The following is a 26354-nucleotide window of genomic DNA, read 5'->3' on the forward strand; positions in this document are numbered from 1 at the left end:
CCGGTGGCTCGGAGCAGAGCGTTCAACTGCAAAGAAATACATGCAGCCGCACACTCCGGTCCCGAGTGCCAGCGGTAGCGCCAAGTATTGAGGCCAGAGACTCTCGTGAGTGTCTCGCATTGCACTCACAAGTGTGACCCGGCCTTAGGAAGATTGTTGTTTTTATCGGATTTCCTCTTTTTGTATCTGTACAGTATGTTTTGTACAATAAAGTTGTAAAATTCAAAAAATGAGCAAACAATTGCAGGGTTCTAATGATGTCACAATGGGCTGGAGGCTATAGAATGCCCCGTCACCCAGGGTTCCGTTGAGGGTTTTAGTAGGCGTTTGTGGAGAGAGGAGTGTTGTGAGCGACTTGTGCAAATATGATGCCAAGAAAGCGATTTAAGAGTATTATAGTTCTCTGTGATACCGAGGACAGCAGCGATGATGACGATTTACATCAGGTGAGTATCATTTTATATTCTTAAATAAATAAAAAATATTTGGGATAAAAGTTCAAGAAAAGATGGTGGGACAGAAAATAGCGCTCCAAGTAGATGAGGCGATAACTCGGATCATGATTGCAGAGTAAAGACTGCGTCACTTGTAATATTTGTGACAATATGTCCATGTACTGGATACATAACATTGCATGAAGACACATAAATGTCACCACCGCCCCTATCCATAGCCTAACCATAAGTGTCCCATACCCCCGCTATACTCTGTACGTGGAATAAGCACAGTGGAGACCACACTCATATCGCTGCCCACCTGTAATCAGTGGAATATGGGGTAAGATTATAGATTGGAGATGTTCATGGTTATAGATTCTATCTGACATGTTTGCCATTTTTTCAGTCTCATCGAAGAAAGAGGCCAATACCGAGGTCTCCAGGCCAAGATAACACCACTGACTTCAATTCGGGCCCGACTCCGAGTTTACCAGGTACTGTAACCCTAATCTAGTGAAGTCTCTGATGTATTAATAAGCCATTGTAGTCACCGGGTGCAGATCACCTGCACATTGTGGTCAGGGCTTGGATTTATCGTTATTAGTCGTCTATGGTAGAGTTTATAGCAAACATTTCTGTTCAGCATTTGGTCAGGAATATTCATGCAGGCGTTATAAAGTCAGGCAGAAATGGGATTTGTGGATTGCTTCTCATGGTGGCCATGTACAGGGCGGATTACTGGAGCTGAAGGTGATTGTTCTGCCCCATGTACCTATAGGGAAACACTGGATAATTTATTAGGATTTATTTCTTTTGATATTGAGCCTCGGTCGTTGCTATTACAATATTCTAATAAGAGAGTTATATTGTGTTTCCCCCACAGATCTGAGTTTACCACCAACAGATCATGGTCCGGACAGTACCACCTGGTGAGACACGTTTCCTCCATTACTAAGTACAAGATGGGGATTAATGATTAATGATGGCTCATTACCTGTTACATTTATTCCACAGCTCCGATGACATCATTATTGATGATGATGATGATTCCAATAGAGCAGCAACTTCCATGTATAATAGTAAGTTATCATTTCTAGACACAATCCAGGGTTATGTTATTGTAGAGGTAACAATGACTTTTCTGTACTGTCACAGGTCAGTTTCCAAATCTAACAATTACAAGGGCGCTGATCAGGAGTTGGAACAGCGAGCCACCTGGGAAATGTGTTGTAAATGCCAGTGTCAGAGAATGACAGCAGCATTTAACAGGTTAACAGAAGCAGTCAGAGCTCCAATCCACTCTCGGCTGTCAGAGGCAGATGATGGCTGAATGACACAACCATCATCTGCCATGAAAGAGGCGGGCTCAACTCCTTAGCCCTCTCCATTCATTCTCTACTGATGAGCGTCGTACATGGTTGTTAAGGGGTTAAATTACAGATACCTTACAGAGGTAATCCTATTTTACGCATGCTTGATTGGTGTGGATCCTGTGTCTCGGATATTTCCATATTGGGAGAGCAAGTCACCGCCATGTTGACTTATGGCCATTGTTATCCTTAGAGAATTTATTACAGATGTGCAGTACATTTACTTGTGTCTTTTTGGAAACCCAATAGACATCAATGGAGAAATCCCTGCACCAAGGAATCCCACATCTCCATTAAAACCATGGAGGCTACCATGAATCAGCAAATGAGGTGAAAATGGACCCCTACCATTTGAGGGTCCACCCTCCGGCCATTGAGGACATGTTCACTTCTGATCTTGTACTGAGCACATACAACATTACTAAGGATATATTACCTGAGTAACAGGTGGGATAGACATCTGAGAAAGTTTATGGACCCTGATGTTGCTGAACCCCATTATAATGTCAGATCCTGATCTGAAGGGAAGATCCTGTGGATTTCTGGTGGTCTGGTCAGCTATGTGTTCTGCTCTGGTCGGATCCCATATTCATAGTCTTATTAGTCCTCTACACTCTATATTTATAGACCCCTCTCTAGTACGGGCTGCATACTAACATGTCTGATTTGAGCCTTATAAAAAGTATTTTCACTCTTCCATATTTCTGTACAGATCATTTACCATCTGACAGCGAGGAGAGCTCCGCTACAGAGGAGAGGTAAGTTAGATCCATCTACCTCTATATAAAGCCATGAACTAGGCGAGATGTTTCCTGTGGATTTATATATGATTCTTATCTTTGCCAGGACACCACGATGTAACATCCCCGGCTGTTTCCTGGAAGAAATTATTTCTCCTACTTCCATCTATGTTACCCACTTCCAGGAAAATAAGGAGGAGCTGGTGGAGCGACTGTACAACTTGTACAACCGGACAGTCTTCGATAATAAGGTATCACATCTTGTCATGGGTTTCTGGGTGATACATAACTTCTCTATTATCTCCCCATTTAAACAATCAATTCCAAGAAAAATGGCTCTAACTTTCTGAAAGGCAGATTCCTAACCCCATTGTCATGTTTCTGTAATATAGTTATTGAATATCTCAGGTAAATCTCACTTAGTTTGGTGAATGCCGTCACCCTCTTCCTATCTGTGGGACGAGAGGAAACCTTAGATGATCCACCATGCAGAGACAAAAAGATTAGTATTTTTTGGCTTGACGTTCAAAGGATTTTTACATTTATTTATAAGAAACATTTAGTTGATATTTGGACATTTTAGAATAAGGTCATTTTTATTTTTGTTCTCACATCTTGGACTTCTCGGTAGACCCCGCGCCCCATACAAGTAGACCAGTGCTGTAAATGACATATGAGAGTTGGGGACTTTGCAAGATTGGGGGTCAAAGAGTTTACAGATGTAATGGAATTTGTTTTCTTTATTTTAGCTCCCTTTGAAAATGGACATTTTGTGGAGCAAGAGGCTGAGAGCATCCGCCGGCCAATGCTGTAATAGGCTGCAGAACAACCGCCGCTTCTCATATATTGAGCTTTCCGAAAAAGTCTGCGATTCTTCCGGTAGGTTTCACATCACATCCATCCTACAGCTTCATAAGACAACCTGTATACAGGGCAAAAAAACTGCTACTTGTTATGCAGAACATCTTAGAAACTCATTGTACACACTGTCATAAGAAAAACTAAGTACACCCTCTTTGAATTCTAGTATTTTACATATCAGGAGAAAATAAAAAAAAGTATCAGCTCCATAGAAAGTCCTAAAAGTAGGGAAATACAATCTCAAAAACCAACGTGAAAAAAATATATTGCATCATTATTTAACAAAAAGTAGGCCAAAAGGCAACAACGGTGTGTGATAAAGTACACCGTCGATGCAACTTCAAGTTATTGCTGCTAAAGATGATTCTAAAAGCTATTGATTGATGGGGTGTACTTATTTTTCACTCTCTGCTTCTGCATTTTGAAGTAGGTTTCGGTAAATAAATAACGGCACGGTTGACTTGTCACGTGTTGTTCATCTCATGATGTATTTTGTATTTTGTCCTGCTATGTAAAACCAAATAGTTCAATCAGGGTGTACTCAGATTTTTGTCATAACTGTATAACCTCTTGTTTTAGAGCGAGTACGATCCACACTTGCGCATGAGATGTGCCATGCCGCCACTTGGATAATCAACGGTGAACGCAAAGACCACCATGGCTTGTTATGGCAGGCTTTCACAAGAAGGGTAAACCTTATCCATCCCGAGCTGCCAAAAGTGACGGAATATCACAATTATACCATCAACTACACCTACAAGTACAAATGCCACCGGTGTGATAAAGAGTAAGTGGATTTTATGACCCATCTCCTCCGGACACACAATCACTGCGGAGAGACGTCCGTGCGGTTCTGTTGGTGGAATGCTTTCATACTTTACTACTATCAGAGCGGACTGACGTCTGGGGGGCGGTAGGGTTTAGGATGCTACGTGTTATATTTTCTGTGCTGGGCCAGTTCTTAATATATTGATTTCAATTTGTTCTTTTGAATATAATCCATGGTATTAATGAGCGTTCATTCCAGTCCAGTAACCAATATTCCTCTTATCTTTGCAGAATTGGACGATTTAGACCAATACCTGGCAATAAACGTAAATGCCGCCGGTGCGGAGGACGAATGCGACAACTACCCAGCAGCTAAACATGTAACTATTCTTCAGAATATTTAGTCTCTAATTTGGTTTCTTTAAAATGTAAAGTTGAGACACTTTTATATATTTTCCCCTGAGTAGCGAGACAATGAATATCTGTGTTCATCACCAGCAATTAGCGGTAAAGATCCAGAATCCGTCCTCATAGGTTCCAGATAAGCCCCGGTTACATTTCCCATAACTTGCTGGCTATGGAATGATTGACCATTCCCAGCAATTATCTACAATGCTCTGGAAAACCTTCTATGAGTTTACGCTTTGTTGGATGTAATTATTTTCTTTCTATTTTCAGGTTCATTATTGGAACAGTGAGATTCCTCTAAATATTGTCATCTCATCCACCTGTGATGGAAGTAAGAACGAATCTTCCATTATTGTCAGCAATCAATAATAAAAGTGAATTTTACAATATTGAGAATCTGGAGTCTCTAATTTAGTCTTTTATTGAGTTTTATCATTTAAAGATTAAATACTTTTATATATTTTGCCTTTTTCCACCACCGTGTAGGGAGACAATCAGTTTACGTCTTCATCACAAGCAGCGAACAGCAAACATTCAGAATCCACCTCTTCTGATGGACACAAAGCTTCTGACGGGCGTTTTCCAGGTAAATATTTCGGTGCTTTTCCTCCAATCATTCTTGTTTTCAAGAAGTGCAACAGCGAGGACAGTGTAAGCAAGGTGTCATAACAGAAGAAATGCAAAATCGGTTTTATTACTGCATTTATTTGTTCTAATTATTATTTTTTCTTGCTGCACAATTTTTAAATTCTGTCTGAGAAAGGAAGGAAATGATGAAAGTTATCAGCCTACTGCTGCGGAGGAATCTCCAACACCCAGTCTGACGGGCGAGATGAGCCCCTCTGACATGGCATGCCGTATAGATCTATTGTGAGTGCTCTCACCATAGCCGTATGGCTCATGTCGCATTTATCTCACATTACACTATTATTGGCAGCTTCCTATTTCCAATCTCCACATTGGCCTTCTTTGTAGACAATATATAATGCAATATTTCAGGTCTATTTCACCCTCAGCTGATGACCAGAAATACAATGCTGAAGTTCCTTCTCGGAGTTTGTTTCTTTTGATCACCAGTACCTTTTGTCAAGATTTTTATAAACATCTTTTAATTGTTTTCAGGTTAATGAGAAAGGCGACTTATCGCTTCTACACAGGCATGACACATCATGGAAGAAAACGGTGAATTCCGGCTCCGACCTGCGCTGAGAACAGTTTCCAAGACCTGGAGAATCTCTACAAGTGCTTTATAATCAGAGCTGCCCAGCAATGGATATGGCGCTGGACATTTGAACTTCAATAGTCATCAATTGCTTTTTTTTTCTAATTTTTCTGAGTTAGATATAAATACCATTAAAAAATGAATATATTAATTCTTTCTAGTTTGGGATTTTTGTTCTGCAAAACGATGGCTGTTGATAAACATATTACAATCAATGTTGTCTACTTGTGATATTCAGCCATAATCTGCCTCGAACAATCGAGAGGAGCGGAGCTTTGTCTGCTGCTGTTAAACTGTTAAATGCAGCTGTCAATCTGTGAGAGTTGCATTTCACCCCTTAACGTCTAATGACGGACACAGTCCATCATGGCTGGGTGTCAGTTTCCGCACCAGGACGGACAGTGTCCATCATGCATGTAAAGTGTCACTAAAACTTGCAAACACCCAGTGATAGTTCAGCGCCGGCAGATGTGTATGACAGCTGAGAGGTACAGAAAGAGGTGCAGACACCAGTAGTGTAGTTACCAGGGGGGCAGAGGGTGTTGTTGCCTCGAGCCCCTTGCTTTGAGGGGGCCCACCCAGAGCTACTGCCACTGAGTATACCAACTGAGTTGTAATCAGGGTTACCGGTTAGAGGCCCACTCAGATTTTTCTCCCACCCCCGAGTTGAACCCCTAGGTACGCCTCTGCCAGGGACCCATGCTGTCGGTCCCCACACCCAGATCGCTGTAATCGGGCAGTCAATCTGACTGACCGCTCACAGCATGACTGCGCAGGAGATGCTGAAATATCAGCCCTTCCTGCCCGATCAGAGGAGAAGCTCGGTGCTGACAGTTACTGAAAGGGCAGCAGCCACGGGACAAATGGAGGAGTACGAGGAAGAAGAGTTAATGGGCATGCAACAGTCAGGAGATGAAGTGGATAATGATCCTCTCTCGGTTGTCTGTAATTTGGGGAAGGGGACTGAGGAAGCAAGCTTGAGTGTTAACTCGCCACCCACACAGCATGGATATGGACCTCATGGAAGAACCTGACACAGGAGCGCCTTCTTGCTGTACTATCTGCATCATCATGCCCTTATATTTAGGATTAGAAGTAGCACTGACTACTGGGTTGTCATTCTGTCAGATCCACAGTACAAGAGTAAATTTTGCCAGAGGCGTTCCCCCCTTGTAAGGGATGCGCGCATGCTGGAGTATTATATAAACACGCTTGTAGACAATCTTAAGAGTGGTTTTTCCCAAGACAGCAGTGAGGTACACAGTGTGCATCGCAGTTATAGACTTCCAACCCCGGGAATGTTGAGTAGTCAAAGGAAAAATATTAGCAGCTTCAGTGTACGTGGCATAAGCAAATTCTGTGTGTCATTTCACATATTTTTTAGACCAGCTCATGCACCAGCAGAAGAGAATACAGGTCTGACATGATGTAAACGACTAACGGAGAGGAAGGTGCAGGAGTATCTCGAGCTCAATATCAAGGCCATCAGGTGGAATTTGGACCCATTTGCATTTTGGTAGTCAAAAATGGAAGAGTGGCCTGAGCTCGCCTGTCATGCCTTGGAGTTTTTGTCATGCTTGGTAGCCAGCATTCTCTCAAAACGTGTCTTCAGTGCTGCTGGTGGTCTCCTGAAATTGTAGACTTCCTAACTTTCATCAAGAAAGGTTTTTTTTTTTTTTAGTTTGGCGGGACGTTCTTATTGATACCATTTTGGCGCGGATACCATGTTTTGATCACCTCTTATTTCATTTCACTGCAATGTTGCGGCGACCAAAAAATACGTAATTATGGCATTTCAATTTTTTCTCTCATTAAGGCCTGTTTCACACTTCAGTTGTTTGTCGTCAGTTGCAAACCGCCAAAGTGTGAAAAAACTGATCCGTTTCCGTTTTGCAACAAACGTATGCCACCGGATCCGTTTCTTGGACGGATCCGCTGCAGCCGCTAAGTGCATGAAATTTAAAGGAACCGATCGAGAGAGACAGAAAAAAACGTTACATTGTCCGTCTACTCCAGCCGGCGGATGCTAAAATTCAAACGGATCCGTCAAAAAAACGGATGTGACGGACGACCATCAGTCAAAATCCACCACTAATGCAAGTCTATGGGGAAAAAATGGCAGATCCGTTTTTTTATAAAACTAGATCTAGCAGGCTAAAAGACCAGGTCCTTCTGCCAACATGGATTTAGCCGGCTCTCTGTGAGAAAGCTAAATCCCAATCGGCTAAAGGTCCAGGTCATTCTGCCAACTTGGATTTAGCCTGCTCTCTGTGAGAAAGCTAAGTGCCAGTCGGCTAAAGCAGGGGTCCCCAACCGCCGGTCCGCGGCCCAGCACCGGGCCGCTGCAGTGCCCTTGCCGGTCCGCGGACACAAGGGGAGCCAGGGGCGGTCAGTGGCGTAGCGGGGGCTGGGGCGGCGCGCAGCAGTTCTAGCGGCGGCCAGGGAGCGATCCAAGCAGCTCCGCTGCCTGCAAGGGCTAATAGCAGGAGCGGAGCTGCAAGGACCCGTCCAGCTTCCTGCCCGCCGCCCGCGCTTCCTGTCTCTGACTGACACAGAGAGGAGTGCGGCCGCTGTGTCAGAGCGAGGAAGCGCGGGCGGCGGGCAGGTGAGAGGAGAGAGGTGGTGTCTGTGTGTATGTATAATGTGTGTGTGTGTGTTGTGTATGTCTGTCTGCGTGTATGTATGTGTGTGTTGGTCTGTGTTTGTGTAGCCTGGCCCTGGAGGAGATGGGGACATGAGGAGAAGACCATGAGGGGAGTGATGGAGAGACAGCAGTGATGGGGAGAGGGGAGTGATGGGGTGAAGGCAATGATGGAGAGATGGCAGTGATGGGTTGAAGGGAGTGATGGGGTGAAGGCAATGATGGGGAGAGGGAAGTGATGGGGTGAAGGCAATGATGGGGAGAAGGGAGTGATGGGGTGAAGGCAATGATGGAGAGATGGCAGTGATGGGGTGAAGGCAATGATGGGGAGAAGGGAGTGATGGGGTGAAGGCAATGATGGGGAGAAGGGAGTGATGGGGTGAAGGCAATGATGGAGAGATGGCAGTGATGGGGTGAAGGCAATGATGGGGAGAAGGGAGTGATGGGGTGAAGGCAATGATGGGGAGAAGGGAGTGATGGGGTGAAGGAAATGATGGGGAGAAGGGAGTGATGGGGTGAAGGCAATGATGGGGAGAGGGGAGTGATGGGGTGAAGGCAATGATGGGGAGAAGGGAGTGATGGGGTGAAGGCAATGATGGAGAGAAGGGAGTGATGTGGTGAAGGCAATGATGGAGAGAAGGGAGTGATGTGGTGAAGGCAATGATGGGGAGAGGGGAGTGATGGGGTGAAGGCAATGATGGGGAGAAGGGAGTGATGGGGTGAAGGCAATGATGGAGAGATGGCAGTGATGGGGAGAAGGGAGTGATGGGGTGAAGGCAATGATGGGGAGAAGGGGGTGAAGGCAATGATGGAGAGATGGCAGTGATGGGGTGAAGGCAATGATGGGGAGAAGGGAGTGATGGGGTGAAGGCGATGATGGGGAGAAGGGAGTGATGGGGTGAAGGCAATGATGGGGAGAAGGGAGTGATGGGGTGAAGGCAATGATGGGGAGAAGGCAGTGATGGGGTGAAGGCAATGATGGGGAGAAGGGAGTGATGGGGTCAAGGCAATGATGGGGAGAAGGGAGTGATGGGGTCAAGGCAATGATGGGGAGAAGGGAGGGATGGGGTGAAGGCAATGATGGGGAGAAGGGAGTGATGGGGTGAAGGCAATGATGGGGAGAAGGGAGTGATGGGGTGAAGGGAGTGATGGGGAGAAGGGAGTGATGGGGAGAAGGGAGTGATGGGGAGAAGGGAGTGATGGGGAGAAGGGAGTGATGGGGAGAAGGGAGTGATGGGGTGAAGGCAATGATGGGGAGAAGGGGGTGATGGAGCACTTATTCAAAACCTATGGTGAGTTGAGTCACATTATAAATGTTATTTAATTATAAGTATGCACTGCTACACTACAACCGTGTCCATAGCCCCGCCCCCTTATGACCAAAGCCCCGCCCCTGCCACACCTCCATCCCCGCCCTGCCGGGCCATGGAAGAATGGTCTTGCTTGAAACCGGTCCCTGGTGCAAAAAAGGTTGGGGACCACTGGGCTAAAGGACCAGATCCCTGTGGTTGTTTTAGTACTAGACCTAGCAGGCTAAAGAACCAGGTCATTCTGCCAACTTGGATTTAGCCTGCTCTCTGTGAGAAAGCTAAGTGCCAGCCTGTAATACTATTGTAGGAACTCGAGGATTCTGATAGCGTGGGGCAATGATCAGACAGAAGCGGGTTACTTTAGTGCAAATAGTGTATTTTTATAACAGCAGTGACACCCAAAAACAATATGCTGATAACCTGAAATGAGACAAGTCCTAAAGCTATATAGCAATTCAGTAAAGTTCCTAAGACAGAGTCCTCATAAAAATGTGATCCAAAGTTGAGTGTAACACTCAGGTGACGTGGCACAGTTCACAACGTAGTGATGCAGAGAGAGTCCAATCCCGGTATGTAGCAAGCACAGGGAAGTCCAGAACAAGTCTATAGGTAAATCCCAGACGAGCAAAAGCACAGGACAGTCCAAAAGCTGATTTACAAGTTGATCCCAGGAGCGGCGTGAACACAGGTGAGTCCAGGAACAGGTTCACATTAAAGCATACGGTTGGTGACAGTTCCGACTGCTCTCATTGGGGAGAGTGAAGGGTTAAGAACAACACATAGTTCAGGAACACAGTTCTTAACAGATAAAGTGAACCAAGGGTTAAGTTCCAAAGATGAGTACAGCTTTCCTACAGAGAACAGGGAATGTCCAGAGCCACAGCAGAAGCACACTAAGAAACCAGCAGCACAGCTGAAGGAAGCAGAATACTCCAGGAAGGAAGGCAGCACCTGAGCCGGGTTTTATACAAATGAACAGGAAGTAGAGCACACAAGAACAGCAACCTCCATCTTGACAAAGGGCAAATTCATTCACAAGGTGATTTAGAAAACCCGGAATACTGACACAGTCGGCTAAAGGACCCAGATCCCTGTGATTGTTTTAGTATTAGACCTAGCAGGCTAAAGGTCCAGGTCCTTCTGCTAACTTTGATTTAGCCTGCTCTCTGTGAGAAAGCTACGTGCAAGTCAGCTAAAGGACCCAGATCCCTGTGATTGTTTTAGTACTAGACCTAGCAGGCTAAAGGTCCAGGTCCTTCTGCTAACTTTGATTTAGCCTGCTCTCTGTGAGAAAGCTAAATCACAGTTGGCTAAAGGAACAAGTCCCTGTGAGGGTTTTAATACTAGATCAAGCAGGCTAAAGGACTAAGTCCCTGTGAGTGTTTAATACTAGATCTAGCAGGCTAAAGGACCAGGTCCTTCTGCCAACTTGGATTTAGCCGTCTCTCTGTGAGAAAGTTAAATCCCAGTTGGCTAAAGGAACAAGTCCCTGTGAGTGTTTTAATACTAGATCAAGCAGGCTAAATTTTCACACTGATTTCAGGGTGTAGAATACATTGCACCCGTTACATCCATGACCAGCTCCTTCTGTCAACTTAGATTTAGCCTGCTCTTTGTGAGAAATCTAAATCCCAGTTGGCTAAAGGACCAGGTCTCTGAGTGTTTTAATACTAGATCTAGCAGGCTAAATAACCGTGGTAAAACAAACCTTGAGGCGGTCAAAGGCTTCCTGGGCTTGCGAAGACCATACAAACTTCTTCCCCTTCTTAGTAAGGAGAGTGATGGGACGGACAATTTCCGAAAAATTCCGGATAAAACGTCTATAAAAATTAGCAAAACCAATAAATCGTTGTACCTCTTTGATGTTTCCTGGTACCGGCCAGTCTATGATCGCCTGGATCTTGCTGGATCCCATGTTCAATCCCTGGGGAGAAATAATATAGCCCAGAAATTGAATTTCGGAGCAATGAAACTTACATTTTTCGAGTTTAATGTATAAATGATTATCTCTTAAGCGTCTGAGCACGGTCTTGACATGTTCCTGTAGAGAATCAGAGAAAATTAAGATGTCATCAAGGTAAATTACCACATAATGGTCCAATAAATCCCTGAAGATATCATTGGCTAAGTGTTGAAAAGCAGCAGGAGCGTTACAGAGTCCGAATGGCATCACTAAATATTCAAAATGTCCATACCGGCATCTAAAAGCTGTCTTCCATTCGTCTCCGGGACGTATATGGAGTAAATTATATGCCCCACGAAGGTCTAATTTCGTAAACACCTTGGCTTGACGAACTCTTTCCAACATTTCAGGAATTAGCGGCAACGGGTACCTGTTACGAATGGTTACCTTATTTAGCTCCCGGTAGTCAATGCAAGGTCTTAGAGTCCAATCTTTCTTCTTTACAAAGAATATGGGGGCTCCCACTGGTGAAGAGGATGGTCGGATAAACCACTTGGCTAGGTTCTCATCTATATACTCTCGTAATGTTTTTAGTTCTGGAGCTGCCTGCGGGTAAACATGGCCGAAAGGGATCGCTGCCCCTGGAAGCAATTCTATGGGGCAGTCATATGGTCTATGTGGTGGGAGTTGGTCTGCCTTCTTTTTGTCACAAACATCCGCGAATTCCTGGAAAACCAGAGGGAGAGTAGGTACCTGTATTGCCTCTTCCACGTCCCGGGTAACTGGAACCGTGACCGTTGGACAGATGGTAGGACTACCCTTCGAGGGGAAGGATATCTCCTTGGTTTCCCAATTGATGTTTGGATTTTGCGACCGTAGCCAGGGAATTCCTAAAATTATAGGAAAATGAGGAGGATATTAGCATAAATGAAAGGGTTTCCTGATTGTCTGGTTCCATCTCACACTCCAGGAGCACCGTTTCCCGGTCTACTGGTCCAGAAGTTAATGGGGAACCATCCACCGATTCCATGGTGACTGGCAAAGCTCTGTTTTGATCTCAGTGCAGACTTTTACCTGCACACCTGGGACTTATTATGGTGGCCTCTCATTGGTTCTGGGAAAGCTTCTTATAGCCTCAGGAAGCTCCCATCCCTGTCAGTTATACTTTCGCCCTTGGCATAGTGTGGTGACCCCTGAGTGTGTTTGTGCTGTGTTCTGGTTGCTTGATACTCTGTGTACGACTCGGTCTGTTCTCTGGATATTGCTTGTTGGCTTCTGCTTGGTACCTTCTTTGTCTGTTTGGTTTTGACCCCTGCTTGGCCCCGACTCTCCGTTCTGTCTCATCCCTGGTACTTTACTGCTATCTCTGTGTATGACCTCGGTTTTGCCTGACTGAGTATTTCTGTTTAGTGTCCTGCCATCTCTGGAAGCAGGACGCTAAGCCCTGCCCCTTGCAGTCACATGACCGTAGGTCCTTCACTGCTTGCTTAACTTCAGCGTCCCCAGGTCCTGTTTGTACTTTCCAGCTGTACCTGACCCCAGGCCCCCCTACAGTGCGGGTGAGTCCCTGCTCAGCGGAGGCTGCACGCCGGTGCTGACATGACCCTGACATTATAACTGACCATTAAGTTTTTTGGGGGGTTTTTATGCAGAGTTATGGATCCCATACAGTCTCTGGCTGACCAGATGAAAAGTCTGAGTCAGATGTTTCAGGGTTTATCTCTGGAGCAGCAAGCTCTGGCTCGTTCTCAGCAGCAGGTTTCTGAGACAGTGCGAGAGGCTTTATCTTCTGGGTCTCCGGGGTCTGGGGCGAGGGATGTTGTTCTGGTGTCCCCGGAACCACCTGTTAAACTGCCTGACTTCTTTACTGAGAACAAAAAGGAGTTCAGGATCTTCATTTAGGGTTGCAAAACTTCTTTTTAGTTTGAGGCCACGCTCCTCTGGGGACGAAAGTCAGAAGGTTGGGGTCATTATGTCCTTATTAACAGGGTCCCCACAAGGTTGGGCTTTCTCCCTTCCTCCCACTGCCCCTGAGAGTGTCTGTGAATGCATTCTTTGAGGCCCTCGGGCACATTTATGATGAGCCTGACCGAGTGCGATTGGCATAGGACATGGTGATGAGCGTCTGTCAGGGGAAACACTTGGCTGAGTGGTTTTGTACTGAATTCCGCCGCTGGGCTGCAGAGATCTCTTGGGGCGACGCTGCGCTTCGAGGTCTCTTTCGCAGAGGCTTGTCCGAGCGGCTGCAGGATGCCTTGGCGTTACATCCCCCACCTAACTCTCTCGAGGACGCCATGACCCAGGCCGTCCGGATGGACCTCAGGCTGTGGGCAAGAGGGGTGATGCAGGTGGAGACTCCATTGTTCCCCAGTGGAAAAGAGACTGCCCCTGAGCTCATGGATGTAGGCGTCCTCTCCCTGAAGGATACGGAGAGGAAACGCCGGAAGGACAAGCAGTTATGCTTTTACTGCGGTAAAACGGGACATTGGAAAAGGGAGTGTCCTGATTGCCCGTCTTCGACCCAGTCGGCGGGAAATGACTAGGTCTGGGTAGTCAGCGGGGAGACTACTCAGACCCTCAGGTACCCTTTTCCTCGTTTTCTAAGGTTTTACTTCATGTGGAACGGTTTGTGGATGGTAGTTCTTTTCCCTCTACAGCCTTTGTGGACTGCGGATCATCGATTAATCTCATTGACTCCCAATGGGTCACACGCTGCAAGATAGGGACAGTTAGGCTCAAGGTTCCGATCAAGGTGGTGGCCATTGACTCCTCTCCCCTCACTAAGGAGGGAATTCTCTTTGTGTCTGACTTGTTTTCGCTCAGAGTGGGCGCTACTCATGGGGAAAACCTAAGTTGTTTGGTTCTGGACAATCTACCTGCAGGGTTGGTATTGGGCATGCCCTGGTTACAACGCCATAACCCAGTTATTAACTGGAAAACGGGGGAGATTGTTCAATGGGGGTTTAATGATTTTAAGTTGTGTGATAAATCTGCACTACTGGTTGAACCTGTTAAATCTGTGTCTGTATCATCTGTCGAGCTGGAAGGTATTCCGGAATGCCTGAAGGACTTCGAAGATGTATTCTCTGAAAGCGAGGCCGAGACATTACTGCCACATAGACCCTTTGACTGCGCTATCGAGCTGGTCCTGGGGGCTAAATTACCTAAAGCCCGTCTGTTTAATTTATCCGGTCCTGAGCGCTTGGCTATGAAGGACTACATTGCTGAAAGTCTGTGCAAGGGACACATACATCCTTCAGTCTCACCTGTGGCGGCAGGTTTCTTTTTTGTAAAGAAAAAAGATGGCGGGTTATGTCCCTGTCTCGATTTTCGGGAGCTTAATCAGATTACTGTACTGAATACGTACCCCCTTCCGTTGATTCCCGACTTGTGCAACCAACTATCAGGGGCAAAATGGTTCTCCAAACTGGATCTTCGGGGGCCATATAATTTGATAAGGGTCCGAGAGGGGGATGAATGGAAAACTGCGCTCCTCACGTCCGAGGGACTGTTAGAAAATTTAGTCATGCCGTTTGGTCTTACCAATGCCCCTGCCATATTTCAGAATTTCATCAACATGGAATTCTCAGATCTCACTGGTCGTTTTGTTGTTATCTACTTAGATGATATTTTGATATACTCCTCTGACAGGCAGTCTCATCTGGAACGAACTGTTCTCCAAAGACTGAGAGAAAATCATCTGTTTGCCAAAATGGAGAAATGTGTATTTTGTGTTCAAGAATTGTCTTTTTTGGGATTAATTGTATCCTCTGAGGGTTTTCGCATGGACCCCAAGAAGGTGCAGGCCATTGCGGATTGGGTGCAACCCAGAGATCTTAAGGGTCTTCAGTGCTTCTTGGGGTTCGCCAATTATTACCGCAAATTTATCCGGGGGTTTTCGCAGGTGGTCAAACCACTCACGGACCTAACATGCAAAGGTGCGGATGTGAGAAATTGGTCCTCGCTCGCAAAAGAGGCCTTTGCGACTCTGAAAAAATGTTTTATGTCTGCTCCTGTGTTGGTACAGCCAGATCCGTCCAAACCATTTGAGGTGGAGGTGGATGCCTCCGAGGTGGGGGCAGTGTTGTCCCAAGGGCCTGCCACTCTTACCAACCTCAGGCCATGTGCTTTCTTTTCCAGGAAGTTCTCTGCTGCTGAAAGAAATTATGATGTAGGCAATAGAGAGCTTCTTGCGGTCAAGTTGGCGTTTGAGGAGTGGAGGCACTTTTTGGAGGGGGCCAGTCACCCGGTTACTGTGATCACTGATCACAAAAATTTGTCATGCATTGAGTCTGCTAAAAAACTAACGCCCAGACAGGCCCGTTGGTCGCTTTTTTTTTTTCTTGTTTCCAGTTTACTATTACATTCCGTCCATGGTCAAAGAAAGTCAAGGCTGACGCCTTATCTCGCAGTTTTCATCCTGTGTCTGCCCCTGAGCCACCGTCCTCCATTCTGCACCCTGGGGTGGTGTTAGCAGGGATCTCGTCTGAATTGGAACGGGAAATTGAGGGGGCCCAGTCGCTGGCTCCTGCGGCCAAGCCAGGGGGCAAGTTGTTTGTCCCAGAGCAACTTCGCCTTAAACTCTTACAAGAGTTCCATGAATCCAAGCTGTGTGCTCACCCTGGCATATCAGCCACACGACTGGCGGTGGCTAGGATCTTCTGGTGGCCTACCCTTGGTTCTGATATAAAGAAATTCATTTCTGGTTGTGGGGTCTGCGCTCGTTCTAAATGCTCTCATAGCCGTCCGGCTGGAGAGCTGATGCCCTTGGCAGTTCCCGAAAGACCATGGACCCACCTGTCCATGGATTTTATTACCAATCTTCCCTCTTCCAGGGGTAATGCGGTGGTATGGGTAGTGGTGGACAGATTTTCAAAGCAGGCTCATTTTGTACCCCTGTCCGCATTACCTTCTGCTGAGACCTTATCCAGGTTGTTTGTGCAGCATGTGGTCCGCTTGCATGGGGTACCCCTGAATGTGGTGTCTGATCGTGGTGTGCAGTTTGTGGCTAAGTTTTGGCGTGCTTTCTGCAAAAAATTAGGGATATCTCTGTCCTTTTCGTCTGCGTATCATCCCGAGAGTAATGGTCAGACGGAACGCACTAATCGGTCTCTGGAACAGATCTTCAGATGTCTGACTTCTGCTAGACAGAATCACTGGTGTGATATACTGCCATTGGCTGAATTTGCCTTCAATAGTCGGGTGAGTCAATCCACTGGTATGTCCCCTTTCTTGATCAACTATGGGTTCAGTCCTCATTTTGGTGAGTTTTCTCGTCTAGATTTGGGGTGTTTCCAGCAGAAGTCCAGCGGCGTATATCTAGGTCTCAAGGCAGGTATAAGTTTTTCGCGGACAGGAAATGATTACCTGGTCCCATGTTTCAGGTTGGAGAGAAAGTTTGGCTCTCCATGCGAAACATTAAGTTAAAGATTCCGTCAGCCAAGTTGGGCCCCAAATTCATTGGCCCGTACAAGATTGTAGAAAAAAAATCAACCCAGTAGCGTACAGGCTGTGCCTTCCACCCTCTTTCAAGATCCCTATCGTCTTCCATAGATCTCTACTGAAACCTTTTGAAGCAGTCCAGGGAGAATCCGAGTCCGCTGCTCCTCCGGTTTCGGTTGAGGGACATGTGGAATATGAGATTGGTCACATCATAGATTCCAGGTTGGTACAGCGGTCAGTACAGTACCTAGTTCATTGGAAGGGGTATGGGGCCGGAGGACAGGTCCTGGGTGCTGGCCCGGTTGATGCATGCGGATTGCCTGGTTCAGGCTTTCCATGCTAGGTACCCGGGCAAGCCTGGTGGTCCAGAGGCCCCCCATTGAGAGGGAGGTACTGTCATGATACCAGTGCTGGTGGACCTGCACTTCTGGGGTTAATGTTTTGGACTTATTATGGTGGCCTCTCATTGGTTGTGGGAAAGCTTCTTATAGCGTCACGAAGCTCCCATCCCTGTCAGTTATACTTTCGCCCTTGGCATAGTGTGGTGATCCCTGAGTGTGTTTGTGCTGTGTTCTGGTTGCTTGATACTCTGTGTACGACTCGGTCTGTTCTCTGGATATTGCTAGTTGGATTCTGCTTGGTACCTTCTTTGTCTGTTTGGTTTTGACCCCTGCTTGGCCCCAACTCTGTGTTCTGTCTCATCCCTGGTACTTTACTGCTATCTCTGTGTATGACCTCCGTTTTGCCTGACTGAGTATTTCTGTTTAGTGTCCTGCCAGCTCTGGAAGCAGGACGCTAAGCCCTGCCCCTTGCAGTCACATGACCGTAGGTCCTTCACTTCTTGCTAAACTTCAGCGTCCCCAGGTCCTGATTGTACTTTCCGGCTGTACCTGACAACGGGCCCCCTACAGTGCGGGCGAGTCCCTGCTCAGCGGAGGCTGCACGCCGGCGCTGACAGGACCCTGACATTTTTTACTTACAGTATTCATTGGGGTGTTTCATAGACACCTCTATTACTAACCCTGATGTCAGCCGTGATTTTTTACAAACAACAGATTACCCCAATTGCCACTGCACAAAAGCAATCAGGAAGAGCTGAGGCAAAGTGCAAGAATCAGCACACCTAATAGATGCTGGTGAGAGCTTACAATCTACAATGAGGTGGGGGAGACAGAGTACAGGGGTGTATTTACAATGGTGTATTTACAATGAAGGTCCAGCCATCTTGAAGGAGTGAGGGATGGATGGAGATAGTGAATGGGCTACACACACACACACTTACACATAGAATGACTGATTAGTGAACGTGATAGGCAGCTCTGAACAAATGTGTTTTGAGGGAGCACCTGAAACTATGCAAATTGTGGATAGTCCTGATTTCTTGGGGTAGAGCATTCCAGAGGCTTGGCGCTGCGCGGGAGAAGTCTTGGAGTCGGGAGTGAGAGGTACGGATTAGTGCAGAGGTTAGTCGAAAGTCGTCTGCAGAGCGCAGCAGTCGGTTAGGCCGATAGAAATGAGGGAGGAGATGTAGGGGGTGCCGCACGGTGGAGAGCTTTGTGGGTGAGAACAAGTACTTTGAATTGGATCCTATAATGAATGGGCAGCCAATGGAAGGACTGGTGAAGAGCGGACGCGTCCGAGTACCGATTAGTCAGATAGATGACCCTGGCTGCTGCATTAAGTATGGACTGGAGAGGGGATAGTCGAGTGACGGGGAGGCCAATTAATAGAGTGTTGCAGTAATCCAGGCGCGAGTGGATCAATGCTACAGTGAGGGTTTTTTTTTTTTCCATCGTGAGAAAAGGGCAGATTCTAGAGATATTATTTAGGTGTAAGCGACAAGAGCGGGCAAGAGATTGTATATGGGATGTGAAGGAGAGATTGGTGTCAAACATAACACCCAGACAGTGTGCCTGCTGCCGGGGTATTATTGTGGTACCACCCATGGAGAGGGAAATGCCAGATTTAGGGAGGTTAGGAGACGGCGGGAGCAGAAAAAGTGCAGTTTTGGAGAGGTTGAGTTTCAGATAGAGAACGGACAAGATGTTGGAGACTGCGGACAGTCACTGGCGTTCTGTAGTACAGCGGGGGTAAGGTCAGGGGAAGACGTATATAGTCTCGTGTCATCAGCATAAAGATGGTACCGAAAGCCAAATCTGCTGATGGTCTGTCCAATTGGGGCTGTGTAGAGAGAGAAGAGGAGGGGGCCAAGGAGTGAGCCCTGAGGTACCCCGACTGCAAGAGGAAGAGAAGATGACGTGGAGCCAGAGAACAAAACACTGAAGGAGTGGTCAGAGAGATAGGAAGAGAACCAGGAGAGAGGAGTGTTCTTAATGCCTAGTGACTGGAGCCTAGAGAGTAGAAGGTGGTGGTCAACAGTATCGAAAGCTGCAGATACGTCAAGAAGAATGAGCGGAGAGTGGTCACCGTTAAGTTTTGCTGTCAGAAGGTCATTGGTCACTTTGATGAGTGCAGTTTCAGTCGAATGTAAGGGGCGGAAGCCGGACTGTGAAGGGTCTAGAAGGGAGTGAGTGGAGAGGAAACGGGTAAGGGGGGAGTAAACTAGGCGCTCCAAAAGTTTAGAGATGAAGGGGAGATTGGAGACTGGTCTGTAGTTGTTTGTGCAGGATGGGTCGAGATAGGGTTTCTTTAGTAATCGTGAAACGATGGCGTGTTTGAAGGAGGATGGGAAAATGCCCGAGGAGAGGTAGAGATTAAAGATTGTAGTTAGGTGGGTTGTGACGACTGGAGGAGATGTGAGGGAATGGGGTCGGTAGTGCATGTAGTCAGACGAGAGGAGTCTGAAGACTTCTTCTTCTGTGATGGGATCAAATGTGGAAAGTGAGCCAGGGGAGATGCAGGAAGGGATGGGAGTCACAGGACTTGGTGGTTGGGAGCAGATTTCCTTACGGATATTATCTATTTTTTCTGTAAAGTGGGAGGCCAGGTCATCAGCACACATGTCTGTGATAGGGGCTTGTGCTTTTGGCCTGAGGAGGGAGTGAAAAGTGTCAAAAAGTTTTTTGGGGTTGTTGGCTAGTGAGGAGATCAGTGTGGTGAAGTAGGTCTGTTTGGCGAGGTGAAGGGCAGCGTTATAGGTTCTTAACATAAATTTGAAGTGAATGAAGTCTTCTGGTGTGCGGGTTTTTCTCCATAGGCGTTCAGCACTCCTAGAGCATCGCTGGAGAAGTTGAGTTTGCGATGTGAGCCAGGGCTGTTTTACTCTGTGCTTGGAGGTTCTGAGGGTGAGGAGAGCTTGTTATGAATGAGTCACCGTAGGAGGCAAAAGCAGAAATACAAGCTAAGTCCAGAAAACCAGAGAAGTTGGCAACTATCAGATTGCAGACCCCTGAACCTATCAACACAACTAGCAGTAGCCATGGGGGGTTCTTACGATGCCCTAGACCCCTCGATCACAGCCGGAGAAATACATAGGCCTAAAGAAAGAAAGGGGAAATCTAAACTGCCCCAGAGCAGACCCCAAAGCAATAGGCAGCCCCCAACATATAATGACGGTGAAGCAAGATGAAAATACTAACACAGACAGAAAGATAGACTGAGCAAAGACGGGGCCCCAAAACTACCTAGACAGGAAAGGACAGGAAGGCTGCTGTCTGCAATCTGCCAAAACCCTATCAAAGACATAAGCCAACCAACTGATATGAAAAAGGCCCTGAAGCAGCTAGGCTTCAAAAACTGAATCAGCACTCAGGTATTTTCAGAAGACAGAGCTAAATGAATTCAGCACACCCCAGCAGGGAATGGCAGAAATCCAGAAAAACAAAGCAAAAACAAAGTCAACGCACAAAAGCAAAAGGCCGAGCAGCAAACTTAGCTTTGGAGGAGCAGGAATTCAGACTGGTCTCCAAGGATCCCACAGAGAAATCACCCGCAGGGCAGAAGGGCGTCGGCAGCATTATATCCAGTCCGTAACTCCACTCAGCCAGTCACAATCATCAGCCTCGGTGTTTGACAATCAGGCTCACTACCTTTCTTTACCAGAAGAGGGAGTTCCTCGGGCCTCAGTAATGAAGGGGAAAATGAACTCGCAACAGTACCTCCCCCTTGAGGAGGGGTCACCGAACCCTCAACTCTGCCACCAGGGCGATCAGGGTGAGCCCGATGAAAGGCACGCACCAATCGTTTGGCATGAATATCAGAGGCGGAGACCCAGGAATTATCCTCCTGACCATAACCCTTCCACTTAACCAAATACTGGAGTCTCCGTCTAGCCAGACGGGAATCCAGTACTTTCTCTACCTCATACTCCATGTTACCTTCAACCAATACAGGGTCTGGAGGTGCCACCCCCGGAACAACAGGTTCAACAAACCTCTTCAACAAAGATTTATGGAACACATTATGGATTTTAAATGTGACAGGAAGAGCCAAACGAAAAGAGACCGGATTAATAATCTCCACAATCTTGTAAGGTCCAATAAATCTAGGCTTAAACTTAGGAGAAGCCACCTTCATAGCAATATTTTTTGATGATAACCACACCATATCACCAACCTTAAACTGGAGACCAATGGTCCTATGTCGGTTGGAAAACCGCTGGGCCTTCTCCTGGGAGAGAGATAACTTATCCACCACTTGGTCCCAGATCTGGTGCATTCTCTCCACCACAGTGTCAACACCTGGGCAGGCAGAGGGCTCCACCTGCCCTGAAGAAAATCGAGGATGAAACCCAAAGTTACAAAAAAAAGGTGACATCAAAGTGGCAGAACTAGCTCTATTATTCAAAGCAAATTTGGCCAAGGGCAAAAATGAAACCCAATCATCCTGATCAGCAGAAATAAAACATCTCAAATATGACTCCAAGGTCTGGTTTGTTCTCTCTGTCTGCCCATTGGTCTGAGGGTGAAAAGCAGAGGAGAAGGACAACTGAATTCCCAGCCTGGAACAGAAAGTTCTCCAAAATCTAGACACAAACTGCACTCCTCTGTCTGATACAATGTTCTCAGGAATCCCGTGCAAACGAACCACCTGTTGTAAAAACAGGGGCACCAACTCAGAGGAAGACGGCAACTTAGGGAGTGGTACAAGATGAACCATCTTAGAGAACCTATCACAAATCACCCAAATAACAGTCATCCTCTGAGAGACAGGCATATCAGAGATGAAATCCATTGAAATATGGGTCCATGGCCTCTTGGGGACAGGCAAAGGCATCAACAACCCACTAGAGCGAGAACACGATTTAGACCGGGAGCACGTCCCACAGGACTGCACAAAATTCCTGACATCACGAGACAAGGAGGGCCACCAAAAAAACCGACTCACCAGATCTCTAGTACCAAAAATACCTGGATGACCAGCCAAAGCAGAGCAATGAACTTCAGACATCACTCTCTTCTTCCACTGGTCAGGAACATACAACTTTCCACTGGGACAACGCTCAGGTTTGTCCTCCTGGAACTCTTCCAGAGCACGTCTCAAATCGGGCGAGATGGCAGAAAGAACTACCCCTTCGCCTAAGATGGTAGCAGGCTTGGTCACCACAGGAGAATCAGCAAAGAAACTCCTAGAGAGGGCGTCTGCCTTGACATTCTTTGTTCCAGGAAGAAAAGAAACCACAAAATCAAAACGTGTCAAAAACAAGGCCCACCTAGCCTGTCTAGGGTTCAAGCGCTTAGCCGACTCTAGGTAAATCAAATTCTTGTGGTCAGTGAGGACCACGACTTGATGCTTAGCTCCCTCCAACCAATGTCTCCACTCCTCAAATGCCCATTTCATGACCAACAGTTCCCTATTCCCCACATCATAGTTACGTTCAGATGGAGAGAACTTTCGGGAAAAGAAAGCACAGGGATTCATTTTAGATGTTACAGGATCCTTTTGGGACAAAACAGCTCCTGCACCAATCTCAGAAGCATCCACCTCTACCTGGAATGGAAGTGAGACATCAGGTTGCCGCAAAACCAGGGCGGAGGTGAATCTTCGCTTCAACTCCTGAAAGGAAGAAACAGCCTCCGGAGACCAATTTAACACATCAGCACCCTTTTTAGTCAAATCAGTCAATGGCTTGGCAATACTAGAAAATTTTGCTATAAATTTCCGATAAAAATTAGCAAAACCCAAAAACTTCTGGAGGGCCTTCAAAGAAGTGGGCTGAACCCAATCGTGAATGGCTTGTAGCTTGGCAGGGTCCATTTCAATAGTTCACGGGGACAAAATAAATCCCAAAAAAGAAATCCTCTGTACTCCAAAAAGGCATTTAGATCCCTTGACATACAGGGAATTCTCCCTCAAGATCCGGAACACAGTCCGAATATGTTCCACATGAGAATCCCAATCCTTGGAGAAGATCAAAATATCATCCAGATAGATAATCAAAAATTTATCGACAAAATCTCGGAAAATATCGTTCATGAAGCACTGGAAGACAGAAGGGGCATTAGTGAGCCCAAAAGGCATCACCAGGTATTCAAAATGTCCCTCCGGAGTATTAAACGCTGTCTTCCATTCATCCCCATGCTTAATGCGAATAAGATTATACGCCCCCCTGAGGTCAAGCTTGGTAAACCAGCAAGCTCCTTTAACTCTGGAGAATAGATCAGAAATCAGGGGTAACGGATACTGATATTTAACAGTAATTTTGTTGAGGGCACGATAATCAATGATCCATCCTTTTTGGCTACAAAAAAAAAACCCGGCACCCAAGGGTGACGAGGATGGTCTAATATGACCCTTCTCTAACGCCTCCTTAATATAGGATCGCATAGCCTCGTGCTCGGGTACAGATAAATTGAAGAGCCGACCCTTGGGAAATTTACACCCCGGGCTCAGTTCAATTGCACAGTCATAACTCCTATGAGGAGGCAGAGACTCAGACTCATTCTCACTAAATACATCATAAAAGTCCGCCAAATAATCAGGAACATCATGCGACTGAGGAGAGGTGGAAAACACCGGAGCCTCACTAAAGGCACACCGACAACCCCAACTCACCACAGACACAGATTTCCAATCCAAAACTGGATTATGACTCTGTAACCAGGGAAACCCCAGAACAACAGTATCATGCAGATTATGCAACACCAGAAATCTGCAATTTTCTTGATGGTCTGGGGCGACCCGCATTACCACCTGGGTCCAAAACTGGGGTTTATTTTTAGCCAAAGGAGTAGCATCAATTCCCCTCAAAGGGATAGGCGTCTGCAGAGGTGTCATCGGAAATCCACAACGTTTAGCAAAATCCAAGTCCATTAGGTTTAGGGCTGCTCCCGAATCCACAAACGCCTTGGCGGAAAATGTGGACAGGGAGCAGATCAGAGTAATAGCCAGAAGAAACTTAGGTTGAACACCCCCAACAGAAAACGTGTGTGCAAAGCGTTTCTCTCGTTTGGGACAGACAGAAATAATATGCGAGGCATCTCCACAGAAAAAACACAACTTATTACGCCTTCTGAACTCCTGACGCTGCTCTCTGGAAAAAACTATCACATTGCATAGGTTCAGACATTTGTTCAACAGGTGGCAACACCTCTCGTGCTGCTTTGCGTTCGCGCAAACGCCGATCAACCTGAATGGCTAATGACATAGAATCGTCAAGACCAGAGGGAACAGGAAATCCCACCATAGTATCTTTTACGGCTTCTGACAACCCCTTCTGAAAGAGAGCAGCCAATGCATTATCATCCAGGTAGTAAGTACTGCCCACTTTCGGAATTTTTGACAGTACAATTCTGCAGAATCACGACCCTGGCTCAATGCCAGCAGGGTCTTTTCAGCCTGATCAATAGCATTAGGTTCGTCATACAACAACCCCAAAGCTTGAAAGAATGCGATCACATTAGTCAGAATAGGATCATCTGGTTTCAAAGAAAACGCCCAATCCTGGGGATCGCCACGCAGCAAAGAGATGACAATTTTAACCTGCTGCGCGGAGCTCCCTAACGAGTTAGGCTTCAAGGCAAAAAATAATTTACAATTATTTTTGAAATTCAAAAATTTAGACCGATCCCCAAAAAATACATCAGGTGTAGGAATCTTTGGTTCAGCAGCATGTGAATGAGCAAAGTAGGCGGAAATTCCCCGCACTTCCGCAGCGAGCTGCTCCACACGATCAGACAATTGCTACGGCCTCACAGATATAGAGGAAAAAATATACACACTTTCTTTTTTTTTTTACAATTCTTTCCTGCTATTGAGTACCCTAGAATCTGCGGTATGGTGGGTGATTCTGTTATGAATGAGTCACCGTAGGAGGCAAAAGCAGAAATAAAAGCTAAGTCCAGAAAACCAGAGAAGTTGGCAACTATCAGATTGCAGACCCCTGAACCTATCAACACAACTAGCAGTAGCCGTGGGGGGTTCCTACGATGCCCTAGACCCCTCGATCACAGCCGGAGAAATACATAGGCCTAAAGAAAGAAAGGGGAAATCTAAACTGCCCCAGAGCAGACCCCAAAGCAATAGGCAGCCCCCAACATATGACGGTGAAGCAAGATGAAAATACTAACACAGACAGAAAGATAGACTGAGCAAAGACTGGGCCCCAAAACTACCTAGATAGGAAAGGACAGGAAGGCTGCTGACTGCAATCTGCCAAAACCCTATCAAAGACATAAGCCAACCAGCTGATATGAAAAAGGCCCTGAAGCAGCTAGGCTTCAAAAACTGAATCAGCACTCAGGTATTTTCAGAAGACAGAGCTAAATGAATTCAGCACACCCCAGCAGGGAATGGCAGAAATCCAGAAAAACAAAGCAAAAACAAAGTCAAAGCACAAAAGCAAAAGGCCGAGCAGCAAACTTAGCTTTGGAGGAGCAGGAATTCAGACTGGTCTCCAAGGATCCCACAGAGAAATCACCCGCAGGGCAGAAGGGCGTCGGCAGCATTATATCCAGTCCGTAACTCCACTCAGCCAGTCACAATCATCAGCCTCAGGTGTTTGACAATCAGGCTCACTACCTTTCTTTACCAGAAGAGGGAGTTCCTCGGGCCTCAGTAATGAAGGGGAAAATGAACTCACAACAGGAGCTACTTGGTCAAGGGTGCTTCTAACAGTGTCGTTGTAGTGATGAACAGCCAGATTAGGAGAGGAAAAAGAGGAGATTGGGGACAGTGATGAGTGTAGGGAATCTGAAAAAGTGTCCGAGGGTTAATGGCTTGTAGATTTCTGAATGTGTGGTAGGTAGGAGTGGGCTGGGGTGGGTGAGGATTTGTGAGCGTGAAGGAGAGAATGTTGTGGTCAGAGAGTGGAAGCGGTGAGTTATTTAGGTGGGAGATTGAACAGAGCCGGAC

General features: G+C 46.5%; 1 protein-coding gene across 15 annotated transcripts in view; it reads right to left on the reverse strand.

The window, feature by feature from the left end:
- The window catches only part of LOC141069345 (uncharacterized), a 95696-nt gene that overhangs the window by 48466 nt on the left and 20876 nt on the right, over positions 1 to 26354 (reverse strand). For 3 of the 15 annotated variants that reach the window (XR_012226550.1, XR_012226551.1, XR_012226549.1), the window contains exon 4: positions 11613 to 12550. The exons of 1 other annotated variant lie outside the window; for it this stretch is intronic. Coding sequence is in view for 5 of the 14 variants with exons in the window: in XM_073558818.1 (XP_073414919.1) it covers positions 10469 to 10708; positions 11613 to 11681 (309 nt within the window). In the remaining 9 variants the exon portion in view is untranslated. Of the gene's footprint in view, positions 1 to 3065; positions 3470 to 10116; positions 12551 to 26354 lie in introns of those variants that run through there. 11 more of the 15 variants (XR_012226546.1, XR_012226548.1, XR_012226547.1 and 8 more) reach the window with 11 other exon arrangements.

Source organism: Dendrobates tinctorius, unplaced genomic scaffold, assembly GCF_039654945.1.
Source record: "Dendrobates tinctorius isolate UK_male_01 unplaced genomic scaffold, ASM3965494v1 ptg000259l, whole genome shotgun sequence".
Taxonomy (NCBI): domain Eukaryota; kingdom Metazoa; phylum Chordata; class Amphibia; order Anura; family Dendrobatidae; genus Dendrobates; species Dendrobates tinctorius.